Source organism: Seriola aureovittata, chromosome 7, assembly GCF_021018895.1.
Source record: "Seriola aureovittata isolate HTS-2021-v1 ecotype China chromosome 7, ASM2101889v1, whole genome shotgun sequence".
Taxonomy (NCBI): Eukaryota; Metazoa; Chordata; class Actinopteri; order Carangiformes; family Carangidae; genus Seriola; species Seriola aureovittata.
Genome location: NC_079370.1, coordinates 9473671 through 9499482, shown reverse-complemented (window position 1 = coordinate 9499482; position 25812 = coordinate 9473671). Strand labels below are relative to the sequence as shown.

At 40.0% G+C, this 25812-nt stretch overlaps 5 protein-coding genes across 5 annotated transcripts; all 5 read left to right on the top strand.

Moving 5' to 3' along the window:
- The first annotated feature begins 2681 nt into the window (after positions 1–2681).
- LOC130172527 (apolipoprotein A-I-like) lies at positions 2682–4119 on the top strand. Its single transcript, XM_056381308.1, has 4 exons — positions 2682–2706; positions 2787–2837; positions 3002–3152; positions 3296–4119. The coding sequence occupies exons 2-4, from the start codon at positions 2798–2800 to the stop codon at positions 3870–3872; spliced, it is 768 nt and encodes a 255-aa protein (XP_056237283.1). The 5' UTR covers positions 2682–2706; positions 2787–2797; the 3' UTR covers positions 3873–4119.
- Positions 4120–9052: 4933 nt separating this feature from the next.
- apoeb (apolipoprotein Eb) lies at positions 9053–11550 on the top strand. Its single transcript, XM_056381731.1, has 5 exons — positions 9053–9136; positions 9407–9468; positions 9570–9723; positions 9947–10234; positions 10333–11550. The coding sequence occupies exons 2-5, from the start codon at positions 9426–9428 to the stop codon at positions 10676–10678; spliced, it is 831 nt and encodes a 276-aa protein (XP_056237706.1). The 5' UTR covers positions 9053–9136; positions 9407–9425; the 3' UTR covers positions 10679–11550.
- Positions 11551–15768: 4218 nt separating this feature from the next.
- On the top strand, positions 15769–17134 carry apoc1 (apolipoprotein C-I). The gene is made up of 4 exons (XM_056379737.1): positions 15769–15853; positions 16259–16328; positions 16434–16575; positions 16677–17134. The coding sequence occupies exons 2-4, from the start codon at positions 16274–16276 to the stop codon at positions 16735–16737; spliced, it is 258 nt and encodes an 85-aa protein (XP_056235712.1). The 5' UTR covers positions 15769–15853; positions 16259–16273; the 3' UTR covers positions 16738–17134.
- A 4513-nt stretch (positions 17135–21647) lies between these two features.
- On the top strand, positions 21648–22774 carry apoc4 (apolipoprotein C-IV). Its single transcript, XM_056381769.1, has 4 exons — positions 21648–21727; positions 22011–22056; positions 22172–22256; positions 22412–22774. Exons 2-4 carry the CDS (start codon positions 22011–22013, stop codon positions 22620–22622), a joined length of 342 nt encoding a protein of 113 aa, XP_056237744.1. The 5' UTR covers positions 21648–21727; the 3' UTR covers positions 22623–22774.
- A 955-nt stretch (positions 22775–23729) lies between these two features.
- Positions 23730–25566, top strand: apoa2 (apolipoprotein A-II). Its single transcript, XM_056381768.1, has 4 exons — positions 23730–23843; positions 24092–24136; positions 24711–24942; positions 25154–25566. Exons 2-4 carry the CDS (start codon positions 24094–24096, stop codon positions 25308–25310), a joined length of 432 nt encoding a protein of 143 aa, XP_056237743.1. The 5' UTR covers positions 23730–23843; positions 24092–24093; the 3' UTR covers positions 25311–25566.
- The last annotated feature ends 246 nt before the right edge of the window (positions 25567–25812 follow it).

Sequence of the window (25812 nt, the reverse complement as noted above, 5' to 3'; positions counted from 1 at the left end):
GTGACAGTTGTAGTCAAGAGCCCAAAGTCCAGGAGTCCCTGCCATGTTGTCACAGTGGCTCTCTTCCTGTTTCTGCTGCTTCTCACATGATTATCACAGTCACAATCTTTGTACTATACAGAGGTTACATGCCTTTTAGTTATGTCCAGACAACAAAACCTATCTTACACCACAAGAAATACTGCAGTAGTTCTCCTCTGACCCCCTGTAGAAAGCATTTAGGAAATAGAGATTAACTATAGTATCCACGTAGTCTAGCTGTAACAGCCTGGAGATAAATCCAGATAACCTTTGTATCCTTACACTAGTGGACTTTATATTTGGTTCAAGTAACGTGAATAAAATAACACGATTTTTATATTAAAAAAGGATCAAAATAATCACACATAATTTTTTACAGTATCCTGCAGGTGTACTTTGTGCCAGGAGTCAATCAGTAATGGAGTCACTTTTGTGTAACACCTTCAAAAGTACAATATTTTCTACCTGGCTGTCAAAGTAGAATTGTATTTCCCTGACATGTTTACATTTCAGGTCATAATGCTGGAACTCATGGCAGATGTCAAGAGTTATTTTCAGAGAAACAGGAAGATGGGGAGATGAATACTTAAAAGCACTCAGTGTTGTCACTCTCTTTCATGGCATAAATAGATAAGGACTGGCTGTAGAAATCTCCTATTTAAGCATTAGCAAAAGTGGGAAGTCCTCTGAAATACTCACAGTAAACACTGACTGAGCCCATTACATAGAAATGCATTTTTCTCACATCACAGAATGTCAGATACAGAAAAAGTCCCTCAGGAGTATAGAGTCTCACAGGAACATAAGCAGTCTCACAGGAAAATGTCTCAGATGTGAAAAACTCCTGGAGGAATTATGGAGGTACTGTGCGAAAAACTGAAACCGTATATTTGATGGTTTAAAAGTAAAACTCAATTCAATCTTAATAAGAGCAAGAAGTAACACTTAAGACTCAAATCTGATGCAACACAACCTGGATGTTCAGACTTATGGTTCTCTGCTGGAGATTGAATGTGATACAGTATACAAAATCCCAAATGTTTTTAACACATTGTGTTTTTCATTCTTAACTGAGATGTGAAAAGTCAGAGTGATACCTGTGGACATGTATCTATTTTGTCACCAGCATTTGACACTGTTACATCCATCATTTTGTTCAATCAATAGCGACAGGCATCTTTTATCGACTCCCTAAGTAGCCTTGCTATAAGTTTATCTTTATCAGAGTTATTTTGTGGTCATTGATTGATAATTTCTTAACTTTGTTTTCGTGTGATCTGTATAAATTCACATAGTCTCACATAGTCTAGAATCAAAAAACAGGAAAATCTGTCATTATTTGGACTTGGGTGTGTTCACTCATTGCAGCATTTACAGCTTCTGAACCCCCCCTCCCCAAGCACCTTTCTCATGTTGAATTACAGGGGTCTGTGTGCAACCATCTCTGTAACTTTTTCGAAACGGATGATCTGACATTCACATCCACTTCAGGCTGTCATCGGCCAGCTCTGCGGTGAGAGGAGCCAAGAACTGAATTTCTCTGTCCAGCTCTCTTTTCATTTGTTGCACAACTATTCCTAACTTCTTCTATTAGGAGAGACTGTCTGAACATGGCTGGACATAGTTGGACAACATGTTGAAAAAAACCAATGAATTACTTCTGACAGAGCAGAACCGGTTTCTGCTCTGTCAGAAGTAATTTACACATTTGGACCAGTTTGTGAAACCTACAAACAAACACAATCATACTCACTGAGAGGAATAATTGAAAAACATTAATTTACCAACATAGAATGCAATTTTTTAAACATCAAAAGAAGCAGGAGATAAATACGTATTAAGTATAAAATGTTTCTCGGGGCGAAAATATCCAAATCTTTTCAATAAAATATCCTAAGTTTCAAATCTCAGACTTGAAATAGGATCTTTCCTTGTCAAAGAGAAAAATAAATTGCAGTCAAATTCTGCTTTTTTAAAAGTGGTTTCTCTGAATTGAACTATGGCACATCTGGTGTGAAACAGCAGCTACTTTGTCCTTAAGAAGCTGACGGTGTTGGAGTTTACTAACCTTTGGCCAGACTGACACATTGAGATTGCTGAACATTGGCGTGACACAGAAACTATAACCTTAAATTACTGTGACGTTAGCTGGCAAAATGTCAAGTGAACAGAGACAATAAAACAGCTACCATATATCTAATCAAAGCTGGACATCAAAGAAATTAAAGGGGGAGAGGTTTTTCTGTCTTGGCAGAGAGTTATCTGTGTCTGAGAAAAAAAACAGCGAAGTGATTACACAGACCTGTGAGGACAGAATTTGTTTTAGGTTAAACTTATGGATTTTTTCACACTCCAACACTGATGAATCACACGTACATGTAGGTAGTTACATCAAGTAAGGCAATTAAAAATGAAAATCTGCCAGACAACACTAATATATGAAGCTGCAGAAACTGGGTTACGTACTCGGGTTGGATGTGCATTGGTGTAACAGTATGGGCTTGTGTCTGTATGCTGCAAGGATTCTCTGGCACAGGATGTCAGTGAAGATAGCAGGGTGACAGCAAGGCACTAGCACGTGGACTTTGGGATCATTACCTTCTGGCTTGCTATATAAGCTGCAAAACCTCACCAGCTCAACACAAGCGCTGCCAAGTGGACTTGCAGATACACTCGCAAACTCAGGTAAGATGGAGAAATAAGAGGTGCTGTTTGACTGTCTACCGCTCGCCTCGGTGACTTACTGGTATTTTCTTGTCTTTAAGGTGTAAGAACCATGAAGGTCCTTGTTGTGCTCGTCCTTGCCGTTTTCACTGGTGAGTATGACAGCAAAATATTATTATTCTATTGTAAATTTTGGAGTATGAGAAAAATATCAACTGGTATTTTCAAGACAAAGAACTACAAGCCTTGGTGAGGGTTGAATATGCACTGTGCACTGTCAAACCTAACAACAGGCTGTCTTGTCTCCATCTAACAGGCTGCAATGCCAACCTCTTCTATGCTGATGCACCCAAGCCACAGCTGGAGGTGCTGACTGACGCTTTCTGGGACTATGTTGCCAAGGCCACCCAGACAGCTGACGACACCGTCCGGATGATCAGGAAGTCCCAGTTTGGACAGGATGTCAGGTAAGTTCTACAGAATGTGAGACCATGTGTGACATGCTAATAGTGTAAAGAACTGGACACATGGCAACGGAGATACTATTCTTAAACAACTAGAATATGAGCTTTAGACTAAACTTCATCTCAATGTTGCCTTTCATGTCTAGTGCCCGTTTGACAGAAAGTGCTGATGTAGCCAACAAGTACGCAGTCAGCCTCCAGGAACAGCTTCCACCTGCAGCCCAGGATCTGATCACCAAAGTCACCACAGAGGCGGATGTGCTGAAAGAGCGTGTCACCCAAGAGATTAGCACAGTCAGGGTGAAACTGGAGCCCTTCACCGAGGACATGAAGGCCCAGATCCAGCAGAAAGTTGATCAGCTCAAGCAGGAGTTGGCCCCCTACGCAGACTCCCTGGACTCCGAGGCCCTGAGGGCCACCCTGATGCAGAAGAGCGAAGAGCTGAAGATCAGCCTGGAGCAGAGTGTGAAGGATCTGCAGGCTCAGATGGGACCCTACACTGACGACCTGAAGGTGAAAGTGGACCAGCATCTGCAGGACTTCAAGGAGCGTGTGGCCCCCGTGACCGAGCAGGTCCAGAGTGAGCTGACTCAGAGAGCCCAGCAGGTGAAAGAAATTGCCACCCCCTACGTTGATGAGCTGAGAGAGAGGCTGGACCCCTACGCCCAGGACCTCCAGGCCCGTCTCACCACCCTCTACGAGTCCTTTGTCAAAGCCAACTAAGTCAATCTCCACCTCATGTTTAACAGAAAGAAACTGCATCTAAAGAAACACAGTTCTCTGATTTCAGGGACACATCCATGTTGATACAACAATATGACGACACAAGCTCACCACCTTTTGTGCTATCGAGATGTCTATAGCTATATTTACAGTGTTAAAAATAGATAAATTATAAATATTGAATGTTGGTCTGTGACCACAGTGTTCTCTCCCCATATTATGGGAATAAAGTGAAATCAAAACATAAGCGTGTGAGTCTGTTGTGGTTTTTACAAAGTCACGAGGAAATTATTAATGAGTGATGATGAGGTTTCAGGATGTCAGATGGGTTTCTTTGCAGGCAACGTCACTATATTAATATCAAATATCAAATTTAAATGAAAAAATTATGAATAAATGAAAAACAATTAACAAAAGCTCTGTATAACAAAACATAAAGAATAGAAACTTATTTGGACTTGGCTGTTGCACAACAGAGGGTGAAACCAATCTCAAAGAATGAGTGCCCTCTGGTGAACACATACTGTAGAGTCACTTCAATGTATATATTCCCATGCTCACATGGACAACAGCCAGTTTTTAAATGTTGACATTTATGAGAAAGCATGAAACTTTATATTTTAAATCCAAAGAAGTTAAACACACACACACACACACACACACACACACACACACACACACACACACACCACCCCCCACCCCTCCCCCTGCCTGCCACACCCTGTTGAGATTGAGATGTGGATATTGGACAGGGCATGTCCAGGTTTGTCCCTGCAAGTCTAGAGGTTCATAAAAACATTGTGCTTCCACCTTGTTTTTTTAGTTTTCCTTTTGTGCCTCAGTCCCTGCTGCACAGATCGCTCCCACGCTGCCTTACCCAGTGGCAAACAACATTCCTCTGTTCTGCCCCCAGCTGTCACAGGCTCTCCACAACGTTAACCCTCCAAACACACACACAGCCCTAATTTCTTCCTTTGTCTGATTACGCCAAAGCTTTTAGTTATATTCTGATTGTGTTTATTTTAAAACTTTGAATATCATTCCTGATGAGTTAACATACTGTAAATATTTTCTGGGTTTCACTAGGTTTTGTTTTTGGTGTCGTTTTGTACTTTTTCACCTGCAACTGTTAAAACATGATGAACTGGAGGTTTTGAAAGCCGTCATAGTAAAGAAGGGTCAGAACACATCCTGAAAAGCAAAAATAAGATGTTAATTATTTTACCTCATGACTTTTCTTGATTTATTAAAACATGTAATTGATGGAGCAGAATGCCAAGATTAGTGCCAAGATTTGAAATTTTTACATGATGTGTTACATTTCTGAGGCAGTCATCATTGTTTTTACTTTTAATCGTGTCCCTGAATGAATCTGTGAAGTTTCACCTAATGTTCAAAGCTGGATGAAACGATAAAATTACAATTTGGGAAATATGACTATAAGCTTTCTTTCTGAGACTCAGATGAGAAGATTGATACCACTCTGATGTCTGTATAAAACATATGAAGCTAAGAGACCAAATATTCAAATATGACAAAATTTTCCCTAATAAGTGAAATTTAAAGGTGCTAGTAGGTATGAGAGGCAGACTAGCTGTTTCCCCTCGGCATCCAATTTTTGGGTTAAGCTACAACTAACTGGTTGCTTGAGCTGCTCATCTAACTATCAACAAGAGAAGAGAAGGTCACCCAAAATGTCTAAAACTAATCCTTTAATATGATGTAATTAACAGTGATTTTGCAGAATACTCAGCCAAATAAAAGTGATATTTAAAATGAAAATGCATGTCTCCAACCAATCAAATTTCTGCATAGTTTGAGCTCCTTTACACCCCAGGCTTTATCCCTTCAGCCTACAATGATAAGTACAACATTAGCTTACCATCTCACCCTGAGCATTAGCCTTATGCATCAAACTTGTGACCCTTTCATTACAGAAAGACGGTGCAATAAACTCAGCAGCCCTACTCAGACATTTGGCTCTGTCAGCACACATCTCCATCAGCTGATAACACTCTGACTCAGAACCAAATGATGGAGGGGGGTATGCTACAGGAAAAACACTCAATTCTGAACTCGAACACCCAGTTCAACAGCTCTTAACCCACAGACGTTAACTGCAGTAACCTCGCTGACTCATCAACAGATGTCTTCTTGTTCGCTTTAGGGTGAGATCATCCAGATTTAACCAAAAACCAAATTCTTCAAACCAGCTTTCAGAGAACAACATCATCAGGCTGGGGTTACTTTGGTTCAAACTATTTAAAGATGCCCTCTCACACACTCCCTCCTTAGACATTAGACATTGCTTCTGTTGTTGCAGAGAGAAAGGAGAAGCAGCTGTAGTTTAGATGACTGTGTCAGATATTTTACTGTATTACCTCACGGTTCTTGATTCTGTTTCACTTCCCCGTGTGTCTTCTGTCTCTTTGTCCTGGTAGCACTGTTGGTTTATGTGGTCGGGCTTGTAATCTGTCTTGTTACATGTGCACTGGTTGGTCACTCTGGTTCATGCACTCTGTGCAAAAAAACCCACAAAATATCTTGTCAGCGTCTGTCATTTCTCTATTATAGTAGCTGTAGTGAAAAGAAACAAAACTAAACATATTCCTCTGAAATAAGACGGGATAACAGCATCTTGATCAGAGTGTAAAACCTAAGAAGTTGTTGCATTAGAACGGTTTGCTGAGAATAATTGGATTAAAATACTGATCTTGACTTGTGTGTTTGAACTGGACTTGGCTTGTTATCTATCCGAACATATAGTATCTTCCTGTGTGTGACACACCTCCTCAAGTGACTCACTATCGTCATGAAATTCTGAGGTCAAAGGTTTTTTTGTTTTTAACAGAAAGGTGACACCTAAACATGCTGAGTTTAAACGGGAAATTAAACTGTTTCACCTCATTGTTCTCTACAAGAGTGCAAAGAACATTTTCATCTATAACAAAATAGCTGGACAATGTGGTAAAGTCTCCTAATCACTAAACACATACTCTTTGGGTTATCACATGTTATCATGTTCTCACGCTAATTACCTGACCAAGTGTAAACTTTGTTCTTGTGTACAGATGTGTTTCTGTGAAAAATTACAGAACACAGAAATCTGTTGGGTTGACAACAGAGAGGTCGAGTCCTAAAGAGCAAAGGTCATTACACATGGGCAGTGAAGGAATCAGAGTTGAACTTGATAGCAAAAGACACATGTTTTATAAAGACTAATGGCAGCAAAAACATACACTAACATACAGTATGCCATGGCTGGTAGGGTGTAGCCTAACTATTTATCTGTGACTGATAACATGATGTGTCATTAAAGAAATAAGCCAATTTTCTTCAAATTACACAACATAACAGTTGAAGTGTGGGTCATACAATGTTTCTCCTACTTTCCATGCAGCCATCAACAGGAGGCCCAGCCTCTCACCTTCAGTGAATGTAACACCATGTGGAGCCCTCACTGAGCTATGAAACACCAACTAAGATCCTTGCTGCTACCATCTTTAATGTTTCCTAGTAGTGTCGTGCAATAAGATATCAATGACATCTTATCAATGACATTCTCTTTTAAATAGGTTTTTACTTAGGGCTTGGGAATGAATTAACTGTTTTTGGGTCTGGCACTTTGTGATTCAGTGGTGACACTTTTTTTGTCATTAGGGAAGTCTGTGTTTGATTCCTTGCCAACAATGATTTAAAATCTTTGTCATAACAAGAAAATAACAGGTCTGTCTAATGGAGAGGCCAAGTATGGATCTGTGTAAGATGGAGATGGCAGTCCAATAATAATATGCACCAGTGCTCCTGACATTAAACAAATATTTGTTGCTCAATAGGCTGCATTGAACACTTTCTTTCTTCATCAGCCTTCCCCTTTCCCAAGCCAATTTCAAAATCCTGGAAATTTGTTGGAAATAACTTTCTTATGTGCAAAACTGACAACATAAAAAGAGACAGATTGTGTGATTGTGTAATTTACTTCTTTTGTTCATTGTCATGATACTACTTAACCTATGAAATTACTTTTTTCACAGGTTATAAAATAGTTTAAGTTCTCTGTATTTTATTACCCATAATCCCCCTTTTGAACAGGGCTTCCTGCACCTGAGTGTATCCCCAAGCCTGAACATGCCCATCATGTAATCCTGACACCTTATTTGTACTTCAGGCACCCACCGGTAATTTATAGCTGTACTTCATATAGTTGTATTGTTAAGCAAGTACATTACATAGACTTTTGGAGCATATGATCTGAGTACAGAAAAATCACATGTTCTCCATTTACCATTGGAACTACAAGGGTGGGACTGTTATGCAAAAATGCCTTATGTGTTGGGGGTTGTGTGTCTGTCAGGGGTGGATAGATGAGGTGTGAATGGTTGGAGGAGGCAGAGCATTTTGATAGAAATGCAAATGTGATCGTTTGAATTACATCCTGGCATTTATATTCAAATGACACCACTTGGTGATAATGAACACCAAACCTGCGAAGTGAAGTGAAGATTTCAAATCTGTGACTTAAGTAAAGGTAGCAATATTACCCCACAGTATATACAGTAACACTATAGCTTCAGCTCCACTGGCTACAACATGAAAACTCTGAATGCAGTAATCAACCAGTAATAGCTATCCAACAATATAATATTCAGTATAATAATATTAGTGTGGCTATTCTGCTGCAGAATGTGGACGATTTGGTACTTCACATTTTGCTGTTCATAATCTAGACTTTTATTCAAGACTGAATGCAGGACTTTTACTTTCATGCTTATGCTGTATTTCTTTTTTGTTTTTCTGACTCTAGCTAAAGGTCTAAATACTGTTTCCACCTGTGTGTAAGAAAGTAGCATGTAATGGGGGAAGTAACACCTGAAAAGTAGGAAAGGTTCATTGTTTTTTAAGAATTGTCAGCTGTCTGAAAAACAAGAAAACAAAGTAAGCACAGAAACATTGAGCGTGGGCGTGAAACTTTTACCCCGTTATTTCTTGTGACAGCCCTGTTGCTCAATCGCCCCCTCAAACAATGCAAACCGGTGAGAACTTCGGACAATGTGTTGGGGGCACGTTGCGTGGAAGGAAACAGGATTCTGTGCAGACAAATCATCATCATCACAACCACCACGTGAACGCGTGCGCGCGCCAGCATTATTCACCCCCCCACCCCCCTCCCCTCCTGCGACAGACGCAGCAGGAGCAGCCTCCTGGGACTGTATAAAAGCCCTCAGTCACCGGTCAGGGAGCACGGAGGAAGCTCATTCTCTCAGGTGAGTGAAGAGACCGCGCAGCATGCAGAGACAAAGACCATCCTATTTAATACCGGCATGCTTAGTCTTACTTTATTTTTATTTGCTAAAATGCTCAGTTACTGGATGTGACTATAATTATTTACATCTATGTGTTTCCTTGTTAAAATTGTGTGACCCGAGTTTACTGTTTTCTGTAGCTACATGCTTAAATTGTAGTTATGGTTAAAAATGTCAAGTTTGCTACATGTGTTTGTATTTTATTGTTTATTTTTTTTCTTTATTTTACAGGTGAATCTGTCTAACAACCATGAAGGCTGTAGCTCTGATCCTTGCTCTGGCAGTCATCACTGGTTAGTGTTGTTGTAGTTTAAGGTTTATCAACAGCATCTGTTTCTGCATCTGATGTGTATTAATGTATTTAATCCATGCTTTCCACATGTGCCCATAACAGGCTGCAATGCCCGTGCTGTGCGCCAGGCTGATGCCTCCCTAACCAGTTGGGAGGATGGCGTGGATCGTTTCTGGCAGTACATCTCTGAGATGAACACACAAGCCGATGGAGTCTTGCAGCACCTTAAGACCTCTCAGTTCAGCAGGGAGCTAGAGTAAGTTAACTTCAACAATTTATCCTTCTCTTGCATTCTCATTTTGTATAAGAAGTGATTAGTCCACCTCCTTATTTCCAAATGCTCCTGTGTTGTCCAGATCGCTGTCTTCTTCTTCTCTCTTCATGCAACCCTTACATCTCCTAACCAACCTTTTGTGTTTGCATTATGCTCGCACTCCTAAGTTGTCTCATTAAAGACCATCTTGTTGTTCTGTTTCCAGCACGCTGATCGCTGACACCATGGCAGAGCTGACAACCTACAGAGATGACATCCAGGCCAAGCTGGGTCCCTACACTGACGCCTCCACTGGTCAGATGTCTCAGGACCTGCAGCTTCTCGCTAACAAACTGCAAAATGACATGCTGGATGCCAAAGAGCGCAGCACTGAGTATCTGGGTGAGCTCAAGACCATGATGGAGCAGAACACTGACGATGTCCGCAACCGCATCGGCACCTACACCAACAAGCTGAAGAAACGCCTGAACAAGGACACCGAGGGAATCCGCAAGTAAGTGGGGTGGAGGCTTTCAGACTTAAAAAAAAAAAACCTTTTCTTGTCCTTGTTAATATGAAACCTAAATGTCTCTTTTTCTTCTTCCCCACCAGCACTGTGGCCACCTACCTGAGTGAGCTTCAATCCCGCACTTCCCAGAACATGGACATCGTGAAAGAGAATGTTGAGCCCTACGTCCATCAGGTCAGCGACACCGCCACCAAGAGGCTGACTGACATCTCCTCCATGCTGAAGAGCCAGGCTGAGGGTCTGGGGCAGCAGTTGGAAACCCAGGCTGAGACCCTTAAGACCCAGATGGAGGCCACCGCACAGGACCTGCGCACCTCCCTGGAGGGCAAGATCGACGAGCTGACCGAGCTGCTCGCCCCCTATGCCACCAAGATCCGTGAACAGTTTGAGACCATCATCGACAAGGTCAAGGTGCCCGCCACCAACTAAAGAAAGACTCTCAGGGGTTTTTAAGGGTTGTAGATGGTTGGTGGTTGTAGAAGGAGAAATGTGTAAACATCTGATTTCTTTATACCCTGGAAAAGAGGGGAAAGGGGGAAGTTGAGTTACTGATGATATCTTCATTTTGGGTGCTCTACCTTCAGGGTCAAGAGGGTTGATGAGAGGAAGGAGGGAGGATGAGGTGCATCTTTTACAGAACAGTCAGCAGAAAAATGTCTGTTTGGGTTCTTTCCTCTGCGTAGTCACCCTCTCTTCTTCTTTTATCGACGCCCCTTTTGTCACTGAACACAAGCACCACAGCTAATAACAGCCTTCAATACACAAACAGGAGACAATTATTTGTAATATGCTTTGCTTTTCTACTTTGAATTAACTGTTCTAGCCCACTACCCCTGCCCCCTCCCTAAATTTTGTATTTTGTTTCCTACCTTTTGTTTGGTTGTAAATATAACTGCTGAGTTTGAGCCTCAAAGGCAGGGATCCCATCCTGTGTCATCCCCAAAATGAACCAAACACAAGTGTCTTTCATTTCAATAAATGCACTGAATTATGATGATCAAAACACTGGGGCACAGTAATGTGTCTTCTACTTCTTCTAGAGCCAGTGCTCAACCACGAAAGTGCCCTTCCTGTATTGTCTGCATTTCTTGTTGCTGTTGTGCTTCACAGAGAAGTGGAATGTAAAATGACTTGAGGCAAATATGACAATCAGTGAATAATAAGTGTAATGCTGCCTGTTCTTAAGCCTGAGTGTAGAGTGTCCCTTGTGTTTCACATGTCATATGCTGCTCACTATAAGTGCGCTGCCTGTGGCTGCAGTGTGCTGAACAGTGCTGAGTGAATAAAGATACTAGAAAAGATGCCCTGTTTCCGCTCGTTTGTGTCTCTGATCAAACATTGAACATTATTAATCAAAATTAGGCTACACAAAGTGGAGACTCACTGTCAGCCATTCACTGTCGTACATTTAGTCTCAAGCACTCTGAATATAAAGACAGTGTCTAAAATAATCACCAAATGTCCCGAAATCACCATCCTGGAAACTTCTAAAGGACTTAAAGCCCCTTGGTGCTGCACTTCTGGAAATTTACCTGTCACGTTTTCACATTAAGCAGTTGTTGCATAAGCCAACGTGGGGCAACACATTACATAAGGCCATTTATCTTTTGCAGTTTTTAACCCAACTTCTGACACACACACATGAACACAGAAGCCCACCTCTACTTCTTCGCTGAACTGTCTCCTTAACTTACTGTTCCCACAAATGTAATTCATCCTTAAGTAAAAAAAAAAAACAGGTATTCTTTACTCCCTCCCTGTACCTGTACTCTACCCCAACCACCTTCTGTTTCTCATCACCCCCCCTCAATAGGCAAAACCCTCAGCCTACTTTTTTTCTAGCCTGGACTTGTTAAGATCTGCTCCCAGATTCCTTTCTTTTAAGATCCCAGCAGGCGTTTGGGAACATTCTGTGCCCCAGATTGAATTATCTTCATGGTGACACCGTTTTTATCTTGGCTTGGTTCGAGTTATAACACATGCATCAGCGCGTTTGTATACACATATTTGCACAGGCATGCCAACAAGAGACATTCATTCATGCACAAATACTGTTTGTAGACAGTGTGCATATCATTAATCTGCAATGTCCGTCTCTGGCAGGGAACCATTTGTACCTCACTCTTGACACTCTCAGCTATTAAATGAAGGTAACATGCCAAAAAAAAAAGAAATGTAGAAAACTGGGCATTTCTACATTTATTTGGATTTTTTCTGATAATATTTAATAATACTTTCTGATATATTTCTTATGACCATTAGCAAACATAACTGCCCCCAGCAGAAACATTATTACACTAGTGATTTGAGTGCCATTAAATGTAAAAGAAATCCAAGTTTAGGATTTTCAGCTTGCTACACATCTGGACCTGCCTAGGGGGAAAAGATGGTCATCATCGTCCTAAACTCGGATAACTCACTCTTGCAGTCAAAGTTATGCTCTTCCAACTCAGCAGGATTTTTCCTTTGAAGTGTGGAGCAGAGGCCAGCAGAGGACACCATTTGTCCCTTGTTCTTCTCCTCTCCTCTCCTCTGACCCCTCCACTTGAATCCATGCTGCATGAAGATGCAGCTGTGTTTTCTTTTTTAGAAGATTAAGTAAACTACATTTGCTTCATAAAGAAACACAAACTCAGTGAGTGTCAAGAACAGAACACATATTGTAAAAGATTGATTTGAAATCACAGAACTGGTATTTGCCTAAGAATCACTTGAAGACATGTTTAACTAAGGACACAGAAACTGAGAACTAGAATTTATATGATATGAATAAATAAAAGGATTTTATTGTACTTTTGAAGGGGGGGGGGGGGGGGGGGGGGCTAGGAGTCCAAGACATGTACCACATAACTATAATGTCCATAGTGTGGATCCAGCTGTGGATCTATATTTCTTGTAATCCACACCTCTCTCTGTTCCCACATTTCATGTCCAACTCTCTACTGTATGCTATCAGAAATAAAAGCAAAATACTAAAAAAAAAATCTTATATGTAGTAATATGTAATTTTTTGCTGTATGTGTCTGAAAGATTTGCAATTATTCATCACTACCAAACACCCGAATGATTGTATAACAAAACATGTTTACCATTTCTATCTGTGTTAAAGGGCATTCCATGTAAAGTGAAAGAGTGACTAACACTATGACTAGGTGTTTGTTCCCTATGATATCACTCCTTTCAGGAACCAGTGTTTATTTTGAAACTAAGTGAAACTCCTACAATAAACTGTCCATTGCTGCAAGGATCAGACATGAATGGTAAAAACAGGAAAACCAAAAGCATCCTGCCAGTTCAGCACTTCTGCTCTGTCTGCTCCTATAGGGTGTCTGCACTCTGAGCACTGCCCAGCAACAAAAAAACAAAAACGTCCCAGCAAATTAGCAGGTGCTAGCTAGCCCATGACTGCTAGTAACCCCTCCAAAAACACCCCTGCAGAGATTTTACCTCCTATTACAGCCCCCTCTCTTTTCTCCATCCTCTCCCTCCCCTCCAGAGTTGGCACACAACATCAGTCACCACAGGGGCCCTTGGCCAAACACAAAAACAACCTTTTTGTAAGCTTGTTATTGCAAATTGGGAGCACGCAAGACGTGCACTTTCACGCCCTGTGCCTCCTACAATTATTCAAGAGGAGCTTATATGCACGCAAGCACAAGCTCATACATAAACCCATTGGCCACTTCATGACAAAAGAGATGGAGATTTAGTCTTTCAGAGGTAATGTGTGAGTGTTGAGGCATGTGAAGGCTCATTTAACTCCATCGTAGGCCATTCATCATAGCAATAGCACCTTATAGGCCGAGTCATCAGCAACAAATGGGCATTTGGCCTTTTGCAGACTGCTTGGTGTGAAAACAGATATATTAAGTAGTGATGAAGCCTTTCAACTATCAGACGCAGACTTCCTGGCTCTAACTCAGGTCACGGTTGTAATGAGGGGTTACTACGGTTCATCCAGCTGTACTGTTTTCTGGTGCATGCTAACTTACAAGATGGACCACATATGGCTTTGTCTGACTTGCTTCCTTTTTAAGAAAGGGAAGGTCTGGATAAGAGAGACATCAAATTAGGCAATGAAAATCTCAGCAGAGTGGTAAATGGAAAAATACATCAACAAAACAGAAATGGTCATTGCAGTAAAGCCGTGTGCATCGGTCTGCAAGCTATCAGTGACTTCTGCTCCATGAACAGAATACTCATGGTAAGGTTTAGAAATGTATGTCCTGTAATATCAACAATAATATTTAAACAGCAGAGTTGGAAAAGGCATTTCCATTTTATACTAATTTATACTTCAGTTCCACCACAACTCAGATATAAACATTGTACTATATATAGTATGTGAATAACGTCTCTGATTAAAATTTTACACACAAAAATATAATGATCTTAATGTTTTGCTATTAATTAAACCGCCCAACAGAATACAAACCAGTTAGAATTGGCTCCACTATGACCAAATATGAGAATTAATGATTGTTTACATGTCAATGCAACAATAATAATTACTGAATAATATAATAACCTAATATTATATTGACACTGGCCACTCTGGATAATGACTTTACTTTTGAAAATGTATACATACAAATACATTTTATTTTACACATGTCTATACATTTACTTAAAATACAAAGCATTTGAATCAGGACTTGTATTTGTAATGGAGTACTTTTTATGTGTGGTGATGCTACTTTTACTTAAAGGATCTCAATACTTCTTCCATCACTACAAAGGTACAAACTATGCAATAATCCTAAATAAAAATACCAGTATAAATATATAAAAAAGAGACATGAAAGTTTTTTTTAATTAAAAAAAAATCTACCTGTTCACAAACCAGAATTCTCATTCTTACAGTCAAGCCTTGGAAAGTTGAATCTGATCCTGTAGTGGATTCTAGCTCACCACATAAGTCTAGTTGCTTGACATCAAAACCTTGATAATCTATTACCAATAAATGCGTGGCTGTTTGACAAAGAGACAGTACTTGGCCAACACTTCAGGTTCGGATGAGCTTCCAAACAGCTGAGGTCTACTATTAATAATGCTATCAGTGCTGAACTATGTTCCCTCTACATCACATCTCACCTTATCTATTGACACCACTGTTGCTGAGGGATAAACTCTGAACCCTTAAGGATGCCATCATCTGTGAAATCTCACTTATTGCACTACATGCGCACTACATGTGCAATAAGGATACCATCTTTTATTCTCGCCATATTCTTTGTGAATGGTATGTGATTGATGATTAGACACAGTACTCAGTGCTGGGTGATGACTTTAATCTAGATCCCCCTCAATCAGTGTCCTGCATATCACACAATCTTAGAGCATAATGCAAGTAGGCAGATACGTTTGAGCTGGGTTGTTTTTGTTTTTCAGCGGCATCTTTATCATTAACAGCATCTTTTAATGAAATCACATTAGCGTTGATCAGTGATCGGGGCAGAGGCAAGTCAAGGTTACCACGTGTACATGTTGACCTAAAGTCTGGTGTTTTGCGTCACCCTCCTGGAACCGAGTTGGCTTATAAAGAGGAACACACATAGGCGCTCAAACACACTCGATTTATTTCTCCTCCGAGACGGAAAACAGGTATGTTTCACATTTCATTTGTTATTACTCCAAGAGCTGAAAAGAGCGTTTGTTGCTTTATTAACTATATGACGCTGACGCAGAAACTTATAGTTTAACAACTGTATTTACCCAAAAGTTTTGCTCGAACGTGATGCGACTTATTTATTTATATAACTCAACCGCAAATATCGTAGCAACTGAAGCTTGTAGATGTTACATAATATATGAGGTCGGATGGCTAAGCTGAATGGACGTAAAGGGAGCTGTCCCCCCTCTGTGGTGCTGACGCACGGGGGTGCTATTTTTTAAAGACAAAGAATTAATGTTGTATTGTTATGACTTTCGATCCTTGCGCCATGAAAACGTCTTTGTGCGCGAGAGTGACCTGAAAAAAACAACGACCTGTCCTCTGTTCCTCCTTAGAGAATCACAGCCAAGATGAAACTGTACCTTGCAGTTGCCGTGCTGGTGCTGGCTTTTGTCGCATACACAGGTATGTCTTTGTGTCACTTTCAGCCTATAACGTCTCTGCTCGGGGTTTTTTTCTTCCATGTTGTGTAGACTATAATTTTTCCTTGTTTCTGTCCATCCCGCTCAGCTGCAGAGGCTCAGGAAGATACCATCGAGCAGAGGTTTACCAAGTTTGGTGAGCAGATGACTGAGATGGGCAGGAGCCTGGCTGAGAAGGCCAAGACTAGCTTCGAGGGTTTCCAAAGCAGCGATATTGCAGTCAGCTCCAAGTAGGTGCACACACCCACACATGAATAAGTACATTCATACTCACATGCACACTTTGACTCTGTTTAACAAGTACACTATTTGTTTCGTTTCTCCTCCTCAGAAACTGGTTCCAGGAACAGCTGGAAAGTATTAAGGCCAAGTTCGAAGAAATCACTCAGTAGATGAGTAGATTTGTTCATGTGTCCAGCATAGCACCCCAACCCCCCCCAACCACCAACCCCCCCCACCCACCTCTGGCGGCTGACCTCTTCACTCTGAGCCTCATGTTGAGACGCTAACATGACACCCTGCTCTGCTGACTCACTGGTTACATTGCCTCTCTGTAAAGAGAATTTTTTTTTTTTAATAAATAGTAATTTGAGTCTAATCTATTTCAAGAAACAATGTGAGAAAAGTGCTTCAAGGTCATCAAAAAATAAAACATGTTTTATATAAATTCAGTGTTTGCATCAATATTTATCACTAAAGAAAATAAGAACCTTTTTAGCGGAATGAAATCAAGTGGAAAAGCTTGTTAAACATGTTTGACATGAATAAATGAAAAATTCTGGTCTATGACTGAATGGCCTCCATATATTTTACAAATCACAGCATAATAATTACCCTTTGTACCCATTTTTACATCCATTACAGAGCTCTAAAATCTTCTTACTTACACTGACTACAATTGAAGGAGAGAATAAAGAGAGAATTATTTTCAAATCAAGATACATACCCTTTTTTTCCCCACCTTCTTTATTTTTATACAAGGAAATCCTCATGGAAGAAATTGGGATGAACTCATGCAGGCCATTGATTTATTTAGTCTGAAATTTTGATTTATATAAATGATCATGTTTTGCTTTTTCTTACATCAAATGTATACAGTGGGGCAAAAAAGTATTTAGTCAGCCACCAATTGTGCAAGTTCTCCCACATAAAAAGATGAGGCCTGTAATTTTCATCATAGGTACACTTCAACTATGAGAGACAAAATGAGAAAAAAAATAAAATAAAATAATATCCGGAAAAATCACTGTCTGAGTTTTAAAGAACTTATTTGCAAATTATGGTGGAAAATAAGTATTTGGTCAATAACAAAAGTTCATCTCAATACTTTGTTATATACCCTTTGTTGGCAATGACAGAGGTCAAATGTTTTCTGTAAGTCTTCACACACTGTTGCTGGTATTTTGGCCCATTCCTCCATGCAGATCTCTAGAGCAGTGATGTTTTGGGGCTGTTGCTGGGCAACACAGACTTTCAACTCCCTCCAAAGAGTTTCTATGGGGTTGAGATCTGGAGACTGGCTAGGCCGCTCCAGGACCTTGAAATGCTTCTTACGGAGCCACTCCTTCGTTGCCCAGGCGGTGTTTGGGATCATTGTCATGCTGAAAGACCCAGCCACGTTTCATCTTCAATGCCCTTGCTGATTTGGTGGTTTTCACTCAAAATTTCACGATACATGGCCCCATTCATTCTTTACTTTACTTTACTTTACACAGATCAGTCGTCCTGGTCCCTTTGCAGAAAAACACATGATGCATGATGTTTCCACCCCCATGCTTCACAGTAGGTATGGTGTTCATTGGATGCAACTCAGCATTCTTTCTCCTCCAAACACGACAAGTTGAGTTTTTACCAAAAAGTTCTGCTTTGGTTTCATCTGACCATATGACATTCTGACAATCCTCTTCTGGATCATCCAAATGCTCTCTAGCAAACTTCAGACAGGCTTGGACATGTACTGGCTTAAGCAGGGGGACACGTCTGGCACTGCAGGATTTGAGTCCCTGGCGGCGTAGTGTGTTGCTGATGGTAGCCTTTGTTACTTTGGTCCCAGCTCTCTGCAGGTCATTCACTAGGTCCCCCCGTGTGGTTCTGGGATTTTTCCTCACCGTTCTTGTGATCATTTTGACCACACGGGGTGAGATCTTGCGTGGAGCCCCAGATCGAGGGAGATTGTCAGTGGTCTTGTATGTCTTCCATTTTCTAATTCTAATTGCTCCCACAGTTGATTTCTTCACACCAAGCTGCTTACCTATTGCAGATTCAGTCTTCCCAGCCTGGTGCAGGTCTACAATTTTGTTTCTGGTGTCCTTTGACAGCTCTTTGGTCTTGGCCATAGTGGAGTTTGGAGTGTGACTGTTTGAGGTTGTGGACAGGTGTCTTTTACACTGATAACGAGTTCAAACAGGTGCCATTAATACAGGTAACGAGTAGAGGACAGAGGAGCCTCTTAAAGAAGAAGTTACAGGTCTGTGAGAGCCAGAAATCTTGCTTGTTTGTAGGTGACCAAATACTTATTTTACCGAGGAATTTACCAATTAATTCATTAAAAATCCTACAATGTGATTTCCTGGATTCTTTCCCCCCATTCTGTCTCTCATAGTTGAAGTGTACCTATGATGAAAACTACAGGCCTCTCTCATCTTTTTAGTGGGAGAACTTGCACAATTGGTGGCTGACTAAATACTTTTTTGCCCCACTGTATATTCTTGAATTAATGAATCAGTATTTCCAAGATAGATATCCATATATCAATAAAACCTACTGGAGTTGGAATATTAACAGAATAAACAAGGTTTTAGATTCACTCAGAAATACACTGTTTCCAGTCTTGCAGTCTATCATTTCAATGTATCTCCTATTATATCAGTGTTATACCAAACCTAAGTGCATAGTTGTGCTTCATGGCACTAAAAACCTAATCATGAAATGTTTTTAGATAATCAGGTTGTAGCCAGTTCCATATTAATGAGAAATTAACCTGTGTACTCCCTTACTTTTAATCATTTGAAAAAGTATTCAAGAGCAGGAGTGTATAATATTAAATTTACTATGAAATGGACATGGAAGGTACAGATGCCCATCTAATGAAAAGCTCTGCCGATCAATCAATTCCTGAATGAGAAACCAGTTTGTCTGTAGCGGTTTGACAGACACTGACTGATCAAAATGTGATGAATGGATTTCAAGCACTTTGACCAAAATATTAGTTTATAGCAGGCTCAGTATCGTATGAATGGGCACTAAAGCTGATAACTTAATTAAATAATAGACTGCAGCATCTAACAGATAATAAGTTATTTGTGTCAATAGCTGGTACCAAAGGGCAAGTGCCAACATGGCTGCTTTTCTGGCATTTCACAATTCCCTGGCTAAAGTCACTGTTTATGCTGGGTTAATGATCCACCAGTTGTTCCAGTTCACCGAAATCTGTTCCAGTGAAGAGAACAGAATGACAGAGGTCAGCGGCTGGTGCACGGAGGTCACAGACTGCACAGATTCTGATCATGTTGCATCAGCTGTCGGGGATAAAATTAACTTTAAATCACTTTCACTTTGATTAGTTTAAGTTTTCACAGAAGAGTAAAGTGCTTCTTCTTGGTAAGCCATTCGGCCTTTATGGTTTCCGTTCCTTCATCAAGAGGAACCTGTACTGTACATGTTAAGAAAAGTTTGAGCTTCAACTGTTGGATTTGGAGAAAAATCTACTTCCTGATGCATCTGAAATGAAAGCAGCTTAACCCTGAGATTGAGGTTTTTTTTCCTTATTTAAAGCCATCACAACGATCGTAAATGAAACTGACTAGTGGCTCTATCATTTTCAAGCTTCACACAGTATACAGTATATACAAACATACTGTATACACTGTATTGCAAAGAATTGTAAGCAAAACATCATACCTTAATATATTAATTTAAATGTGTTTTTTATACTTAATGTTACATTTACTTTGTATGAACTAAATGCATATACACTCAATAGCCAGTTTATTGGGTACATCTAGATAAAACTAACGCAGTCTAATACAACAGCCCTGCAATAAACGCCAATATCAGGCTGTAATTTGTGGTGCTATTGAACTGTATTGCCCCTTTTACATCAACAAAGGTAGGCAAAATAAAAGAAACACCACTCTGTATAATGTAATACAATTCGACACCACATTTTACAACATTACATTCTATACAGTGATCATAAAGTTGAATCAAGACCTCTCTGAAATAGATTAAATAAAAACTGAACATTATAAGCTTCATGATGGAGGGTTTATTGCAGGACTATTGTATTAGACTGCATCATTTTCAGCTAAGTATTACTAATAAAGTGGCAACTGACTCTATGTTATGGCAAATATAACTTTCCTCATGCATAACGGGAGGCTGTAGTTATGTCAGACACACACACACACACACACATCTTTAAATCTGTAGCACAGTTCAGATGTTCAAAACCTGACACACAAAACAAAGAAAAATGTTGATCCCAGCTGTTTAGACAGCTGTGAGAGCAGGTTTTTAAATGCTACACAGTTATGAACTTCAGTCTCAACATTAGTGTTGAGTTGTTCTCATTCAGAACATACAACAGCCACAGAGCCTAAGCAGTGAAAAGATTGATTGAAAATTGATTTTGTGGTGGACTCTGTTCACAGAACTGCTTTGCTTGGCTGAAAATGTTTATCTATTTGACCCCCCCCCCCCCCCCCCCCATTCAGCTCTCACTAAAACCCATATCTCTCCCACTAGAACAGAGACTTTGACTGGCCTGTATACGTATCAAATGGGCTGAGATATCAGAACCAAAGGGCATTTGGACAGTTATTGAACTCTAATGCTAATGTTGATCTTGAAGAGATATCAAGAGTTCGCAATCTGCAGATCTAAAAAGCAATGTTTCTTCACTTGGATTCTAACATTAACATTGTAAAAACAGCAAATATTTAACAGGCTAAAGAAAAACTAATCACACAAGTATCTGCTGTGGGTGATACCAACCCTAACCATTGCTCAAAACTTCCCATAAGTTTCAAGTCTTTGAAAGCTTATAAAAAAAAACAAAAAAAAACCCTAAATCTAATCTCTTTAAAAGCTTGTTTGTCAACTTGTCTCTGTATTTTCTGTGTTAGTGTTTTCTTATTTATGAGAATATCATAAAAGTGAGACTCTAAGAGAGAAAGTAGATCCACACTGTTTGCTTGAAGTATTTTGCTTTGATCTCTCGTTGCTTTTGTCAATAAAACGTGATGAAGAAAAGAAAAAAACAAGTTGAATGGTCATCCGATCAGGGCCAATGTACACGCTCTTGCAGTCATCTAATACAAATAAAGTGGCTTGATAACACTTGTTTCATTCAACTTCTGTTGGCCAGAGTCAGAAGAAAAGGTAAAAAGTCCTTTGTTGTGCATGTTTGTTGATGAACACATGGTTAAATTTTGTTTTGAAATCTGAGATTTTATCTGATATTGTGATGTTTTTATCGTTACAAAGAGACAGAGTTGAAAGAAAACAATACGTTTTATAATATGCTGTGAATATGCTTTGTTGTATATGTGACATTTAACTTGAACTATAAATGGGTCGTGTTGACAGACAATTTTGCATTATAAAAATAATATTATGACAAAAAAAGCTGCTGATGTTTGTGTTTCTCTCATCTCTGTGGTAGATGCATACAAAACTGCTTGTTTTTGGTCTCATCTTACTAATGCAAGGTATGGGTTAAAAAAAAAAAAAAAAATTCCGTCTTCAGTCTCAGTTACTTTATCTCTGAGCTTTCTTCTACTAGTGTCTTTGCTCTTCTTGACTGACAAGCATCCTCCTCTGCAGCATGCGGGCCACTTTCGGCCCAGACGCTGAAACCAGCAGAAGCTGACTCTCCAGGAATCCTGCAGAGGCTGGCAGAGAGGGCCAGGTATTTCTGAACACACTCTGCTCTTCAACAGTTAATGCGAGCAAAATGGACTTGTCTGTAAATGATTACTAGTTATCAGAACTGCTAAAAATGTTTTGTTTGTGTACACGTTATATGTACCTTGTTACTCATTTGTGTACTTGTGCATCTCATAGGGATGCAAAAGCTAAAGTCCATGGTTTGGGGGTAACAGCACTGGACTTTCTTGGTACTTACTATGAAGACCACATCCAACCAGTGACTGACAACTATGTTGGATGGGCCTCTAATGTCAAAAGCTCCATGTGGGAGAAGATCCAGACAACCATTGACAACTACAGGCCATTTAAAGGAACTACTGCAACTGATCAACCCAATCAACACTAAGGAAAAGCTCACAATATTCTTGTCACATGACTTATCTACAGTTCTTAACACTCGATGTTAGACTGATCTCAACATCACTGAGCTTTGCAGGTTGTGTCAAATACAGAAAGAATCAAACTAGTTTTTAATAAAACTCCAGGTTATACATGAAACGGCTCCAGTTGTTTCTGTACATGGGCCCAGTGTGTCCTGCAAGCAAGGCAAAGAGAGGTAAAGATCACAAGAGGGAATAGTCAAAGGCATAAATCAAAACAACCTATGATCAGAGGGAAGATTCAGGTAAATTACATAATTTACAAACATTGTTTGCAGAGTCCTATTAAAATAAAATGTAGGATAATGAGTCATCAGAAAGACATTGAACAGTTACATTCAGCCATCTCCTGTTGAGTTTAGCGATAGAGTTTTAGTTCTTTAGAATTAGGACAATTGGCAAAGGAAGACTGAGACGGTAGCAAAGAGAAAGAGAGACTTTAAAACATAATGATACTGATCATTTATCACCCTACATGCAGTCTGTCCCAGGCTATGAGGGTGAAAGGTGAAGGCATAAATCCCAGCATGCATTGCTCTGGGTTCAGCACAGTGTGTCTAGACAGGCCCTGGTTGATTGACCTGCTGACCATTTGACTCTGATCTGCTCTGAGCAGACATTATAAAGTGATTATGACTTGTGGCTTATGGCTGTAAAAGAAAGGCTGATAAGCAAGAGCTGATCTAATCAATAGCTTTTATTTATTTGTTTTATTTAGCATCTTTTATAAAAGCAGGTAAAAACACATGAGCTTTTTTTCTTTTTTTTCCCCTAAGACACGTGACAATTATGACACGCATACATAAGGAGATTTTGCAGACACACGACTTATGCAGTATCAGGAGGGCTCCGAGTGCATAGCCATATGAATACAGATAAATTTACATTTAAGGAACATTGCATAACCATGAAGTCATATTTCCACATACAGTATTTAAAGTGAATATCATGTACACTGGACTTTGTTTAGGTGAACGTGTGTGTGGGTGTGTGTGACTATGTGTGTGTGTGTGTGCGTGCATGTGCATGCACGTGTGTGTGTGTAGGTGTGTGTATGCTCATCAGATGACGTTTGTTTGCAGTCCCCCCCTATATCATCCTGTCCAGATGTGAGGTCCGAGTTACAGACAACTCGCTTTCAGAGAAGACTGTCACTTCTTGGATCTGTACATCCAACACAACAGCAGGTAAGTGTTCTGCTCTTCTCACTGCTGCAGCCTTTGCAGCTTCTCCGCTGAAGCCACTTCTGGGCAGATTAGACTAAAACATCCATTTAATAAAACATTTAGGTATTTTACTTCTTTTTGCATTCTGCAGTTTCATCAACTTGTTTCTCATCTTCAAAGGCTAAAATGTCAAATATGTAAAAGAATATCGATAGCTCCATATGTAGAGTTCAATTTTAAGTTCTTTTTCTTTTTCCATTTTGTTTCAGACATGAATGCAAAATATGCCTTGGCACTGATCCTCGCTCTGCAGGGTAAGGCAACATACCAATACAATCTGTACAACTGCATTGTGTGAATGACATGTTTAAGTAAAGCATGGCTTTTATGTGACTGTGAATTCAGAAAATATTACACAAACTCAGAGAGCCATTTGAGGAAACTGACTTAAATGTAAATGCTATTCATTTTTTCTTTGTTCTAAAAAAAATGATATAAATCCAACATGTTTTTACTGCATTCAATAAATTGCAATAACTTATTGGATACTGCTGCATGGCTGGCTCCCGCACTGCTTTATCTGTGGTTGACTTTAAGATAAAGACAGATTTTTAAATGACACTGAGCTGCTGAAGCAGAAATGATTTTTATACATTGAACACTGGTTCAAGAAATTTGATTTTGGACACAATTACCAAGAAGCCTAGACATTCAAAGCAGCTTTTCTTTGGCCTTAAAGGTACACTTGCTTTGATAATTCTTCCAATGCAAGAATTTACATACAGAGATTGTTCTTTCAAATGAACTTGTCTTGATCTTTTGATTTATTCTGATCTGATTTTTTATAGCATTGATTCAAACATAATAATCTTTCTTATTTCCTTCCAGTCTCCATGAGCCTGTGTGACGTCCCTGCACCATCGCAGGAACTTGTTGACAAGTATGACACAATGAAATCTGTCTTCTACAAGAGGCTGCTGAACGCTTTTGGCAAGGTGCAGCAAGCCGCTGCTCCTTTCGTGCAGAAAATTGGTGAGAGCGAGCGTGGACAGACTGCCAGGACCTACCTCGAGGAACTGCAGGGCAAGCCCGAGCTCCAAGCTGCCGTCAAGGTTGCCAGGTGAGTGTTCCCCAAGAACAATCCTTCCAGGGAAGACCCTGTAGATGTTTCACTGTCAGTTTGAGGGAAAACTGCCAATGTTAGGAAATGTGTCCACTTAAAATATAACATACAAGGAAAAGCAAAAGGCTTCTCTAGGCACTGAGTTAGGTGATGAATCTTTTTACTATGGTGATTTCTTTAAATAATCAGTCATCCCTGTTTTGTGCAGTGGCCTGGGTGAGGAGGCAGCCCCCCTGTTGGACAAGGCCCGTACAGCAGTTCTGGGTCTGTACGAACACTACCTGCGCCCCCATGTTGGCGACTTCCTGAGCGACGGCATCGACCACGCCAAGGTCTACCTGGACAAATTCCTGCCCGCTGAGTAAAGAAGACCAACTGGAGCAAACACCTGTCAGCAATCTGTAATAGATGATAGCTCATAGAAACTACACCAGTTTAGGCTGAGAAGAGCAATGCACAATGCAAATACAATCCTTTGCCAAAGTTAGTTAAAAACAAGGGCAACACCATCTATGCAAATTGTGCATGTACAGTATTTTGTGTTTGATACACTAACCAAAGTCTGCGTGTGATTGTGTATGTATATGTGTGAATGTGTCCAATAAAATGAACTGGAAACTATTTGAAATGTGCTTCTTCATCATGAGATTGAGGGGTTTACTTCCACAACTAATATCATAAATGTGGTTATTTAAAGATATTATTTTATGACCAAAGTTGTTCAAGGCTCCACTAATCACCATGTTATATAATTATACTTACAAATTTCAATTAAGCTACAAAAATCTCCACATCTTAATTTGTTGCCACATAAACGAATTAAACATTATGGAACTGGTTTATGAGCGTAGCTCTCACTTTGATAGC

Excerpts from the sequence above, each read along its gene's own strand:
- LOC130172527 (XM_056381308.1), top strand. The coding sequence starts at position 2,798 with ATGAAGGTCCTTGTTGTGCTCGTCCTTGCCGTTTTCACTG. Across the intron at positions 2,838-3,001 it reads CGTCCTTGCCGTTTTCACTG|GCTGCAATGCCAACCTCTTC; the intron begins GTGAGTATGACA and ends TCCATCTAACAG. Across the intron at positions 3,153-3,295 it reads CAGTTTGGACAGGATGTCAG|TGCCCGTTTGACAGAAAGTG; the intron begins GTAAGTTCTACA and ends TTTCATGTCTAG.
- apoeb (XM_056381731.1), top strand. The coding sequence starts at position 9,426 with ATGAAGGCTGTAGCTCTGATCCTTGCTCTGGCAGTCATCACTG. Across the intron at positions 9,469-9,569 it reads TGCTCTGGCAGTCATCACTG|GCTGCAATGCCCGTGCTGTG; the intron begins GTTAGTGTTGTT and ends TGCCCATAACAG. Across the intron at positions 9,724-9,946 it reads CAGTTCAGCAGGGAGCTAGA|CACGCTGATCGCTGACACCA; the intron begins GTAAGTTAACTT and ends TTCTGTTTCCAG.
- apoc1 (XM_056379737.1), top strand. The coding sequence starts at position 16,274 with ATGAAACTGTACCTTGCAGTTGCCGTGCTGGTGCTGGCTTTTGTCGCA. Across the intron at positions 16,329-16,433 it reads GGCTTTTGTCGCATACACAG|CTGCAGAGGCTCAGGAAGAT; the intron begins GTATGTCTTTGT and ends CATCCCGCTCAG. Across the intron at positions 16,576-16,676 it reads GATATTGCAGTCAGCTCCAA|AAACTGGTTCCAGGAACAGC; the intron begins GTAGGTGCACAC and ends TCTCCTCCTCAG.
- apoc4 (XM_056381769.1), top strand. The coding sequence starts at position 22,011 with ATGCATACAAAACTGCTTGTTTTTGGTCTCATCTTACTAATGCAAG. Across the intron at positions 22,057-22,171 it reads TCTCATCTTACTAATGCAAG|CATGCGGGCCACTTTCGGCC; the intron begins GTATGGGTTAAA and ends CCTCCTCTGCAG. Across the intron at positions 22,257-22,411 it reads AGGCTGGCAGAGAGGGCCAG|GGATGCAAAAGCTAAAGTCC; the intron begins GTATTTCTGAAC and ends TGCATCTCATAG.
- apoa2 (XM_056381768.1), top strand. The coding sequence starts at position 24,094 with ATGAATGCAAAATATGCCTTGGCACTGATCCTCGCTCTGCAGG. Across the intron at positions 24,137-24,710 it reads ACTGATCCTCGCTCTGCAGG|TCTCCATGAGCCTGTGTGAC; the intron begins GTAAGGCAACAT and ends ATTTCCTTCCAG. Across the intron at positions 24,943-25,153 it reads GCTGCCGTCAAGGTTGCCAG|TGGCCTGGGTGAGGAGGCAG; the intron begins GTGAGTGTTCCC and ends TGTTTTGTGCAG.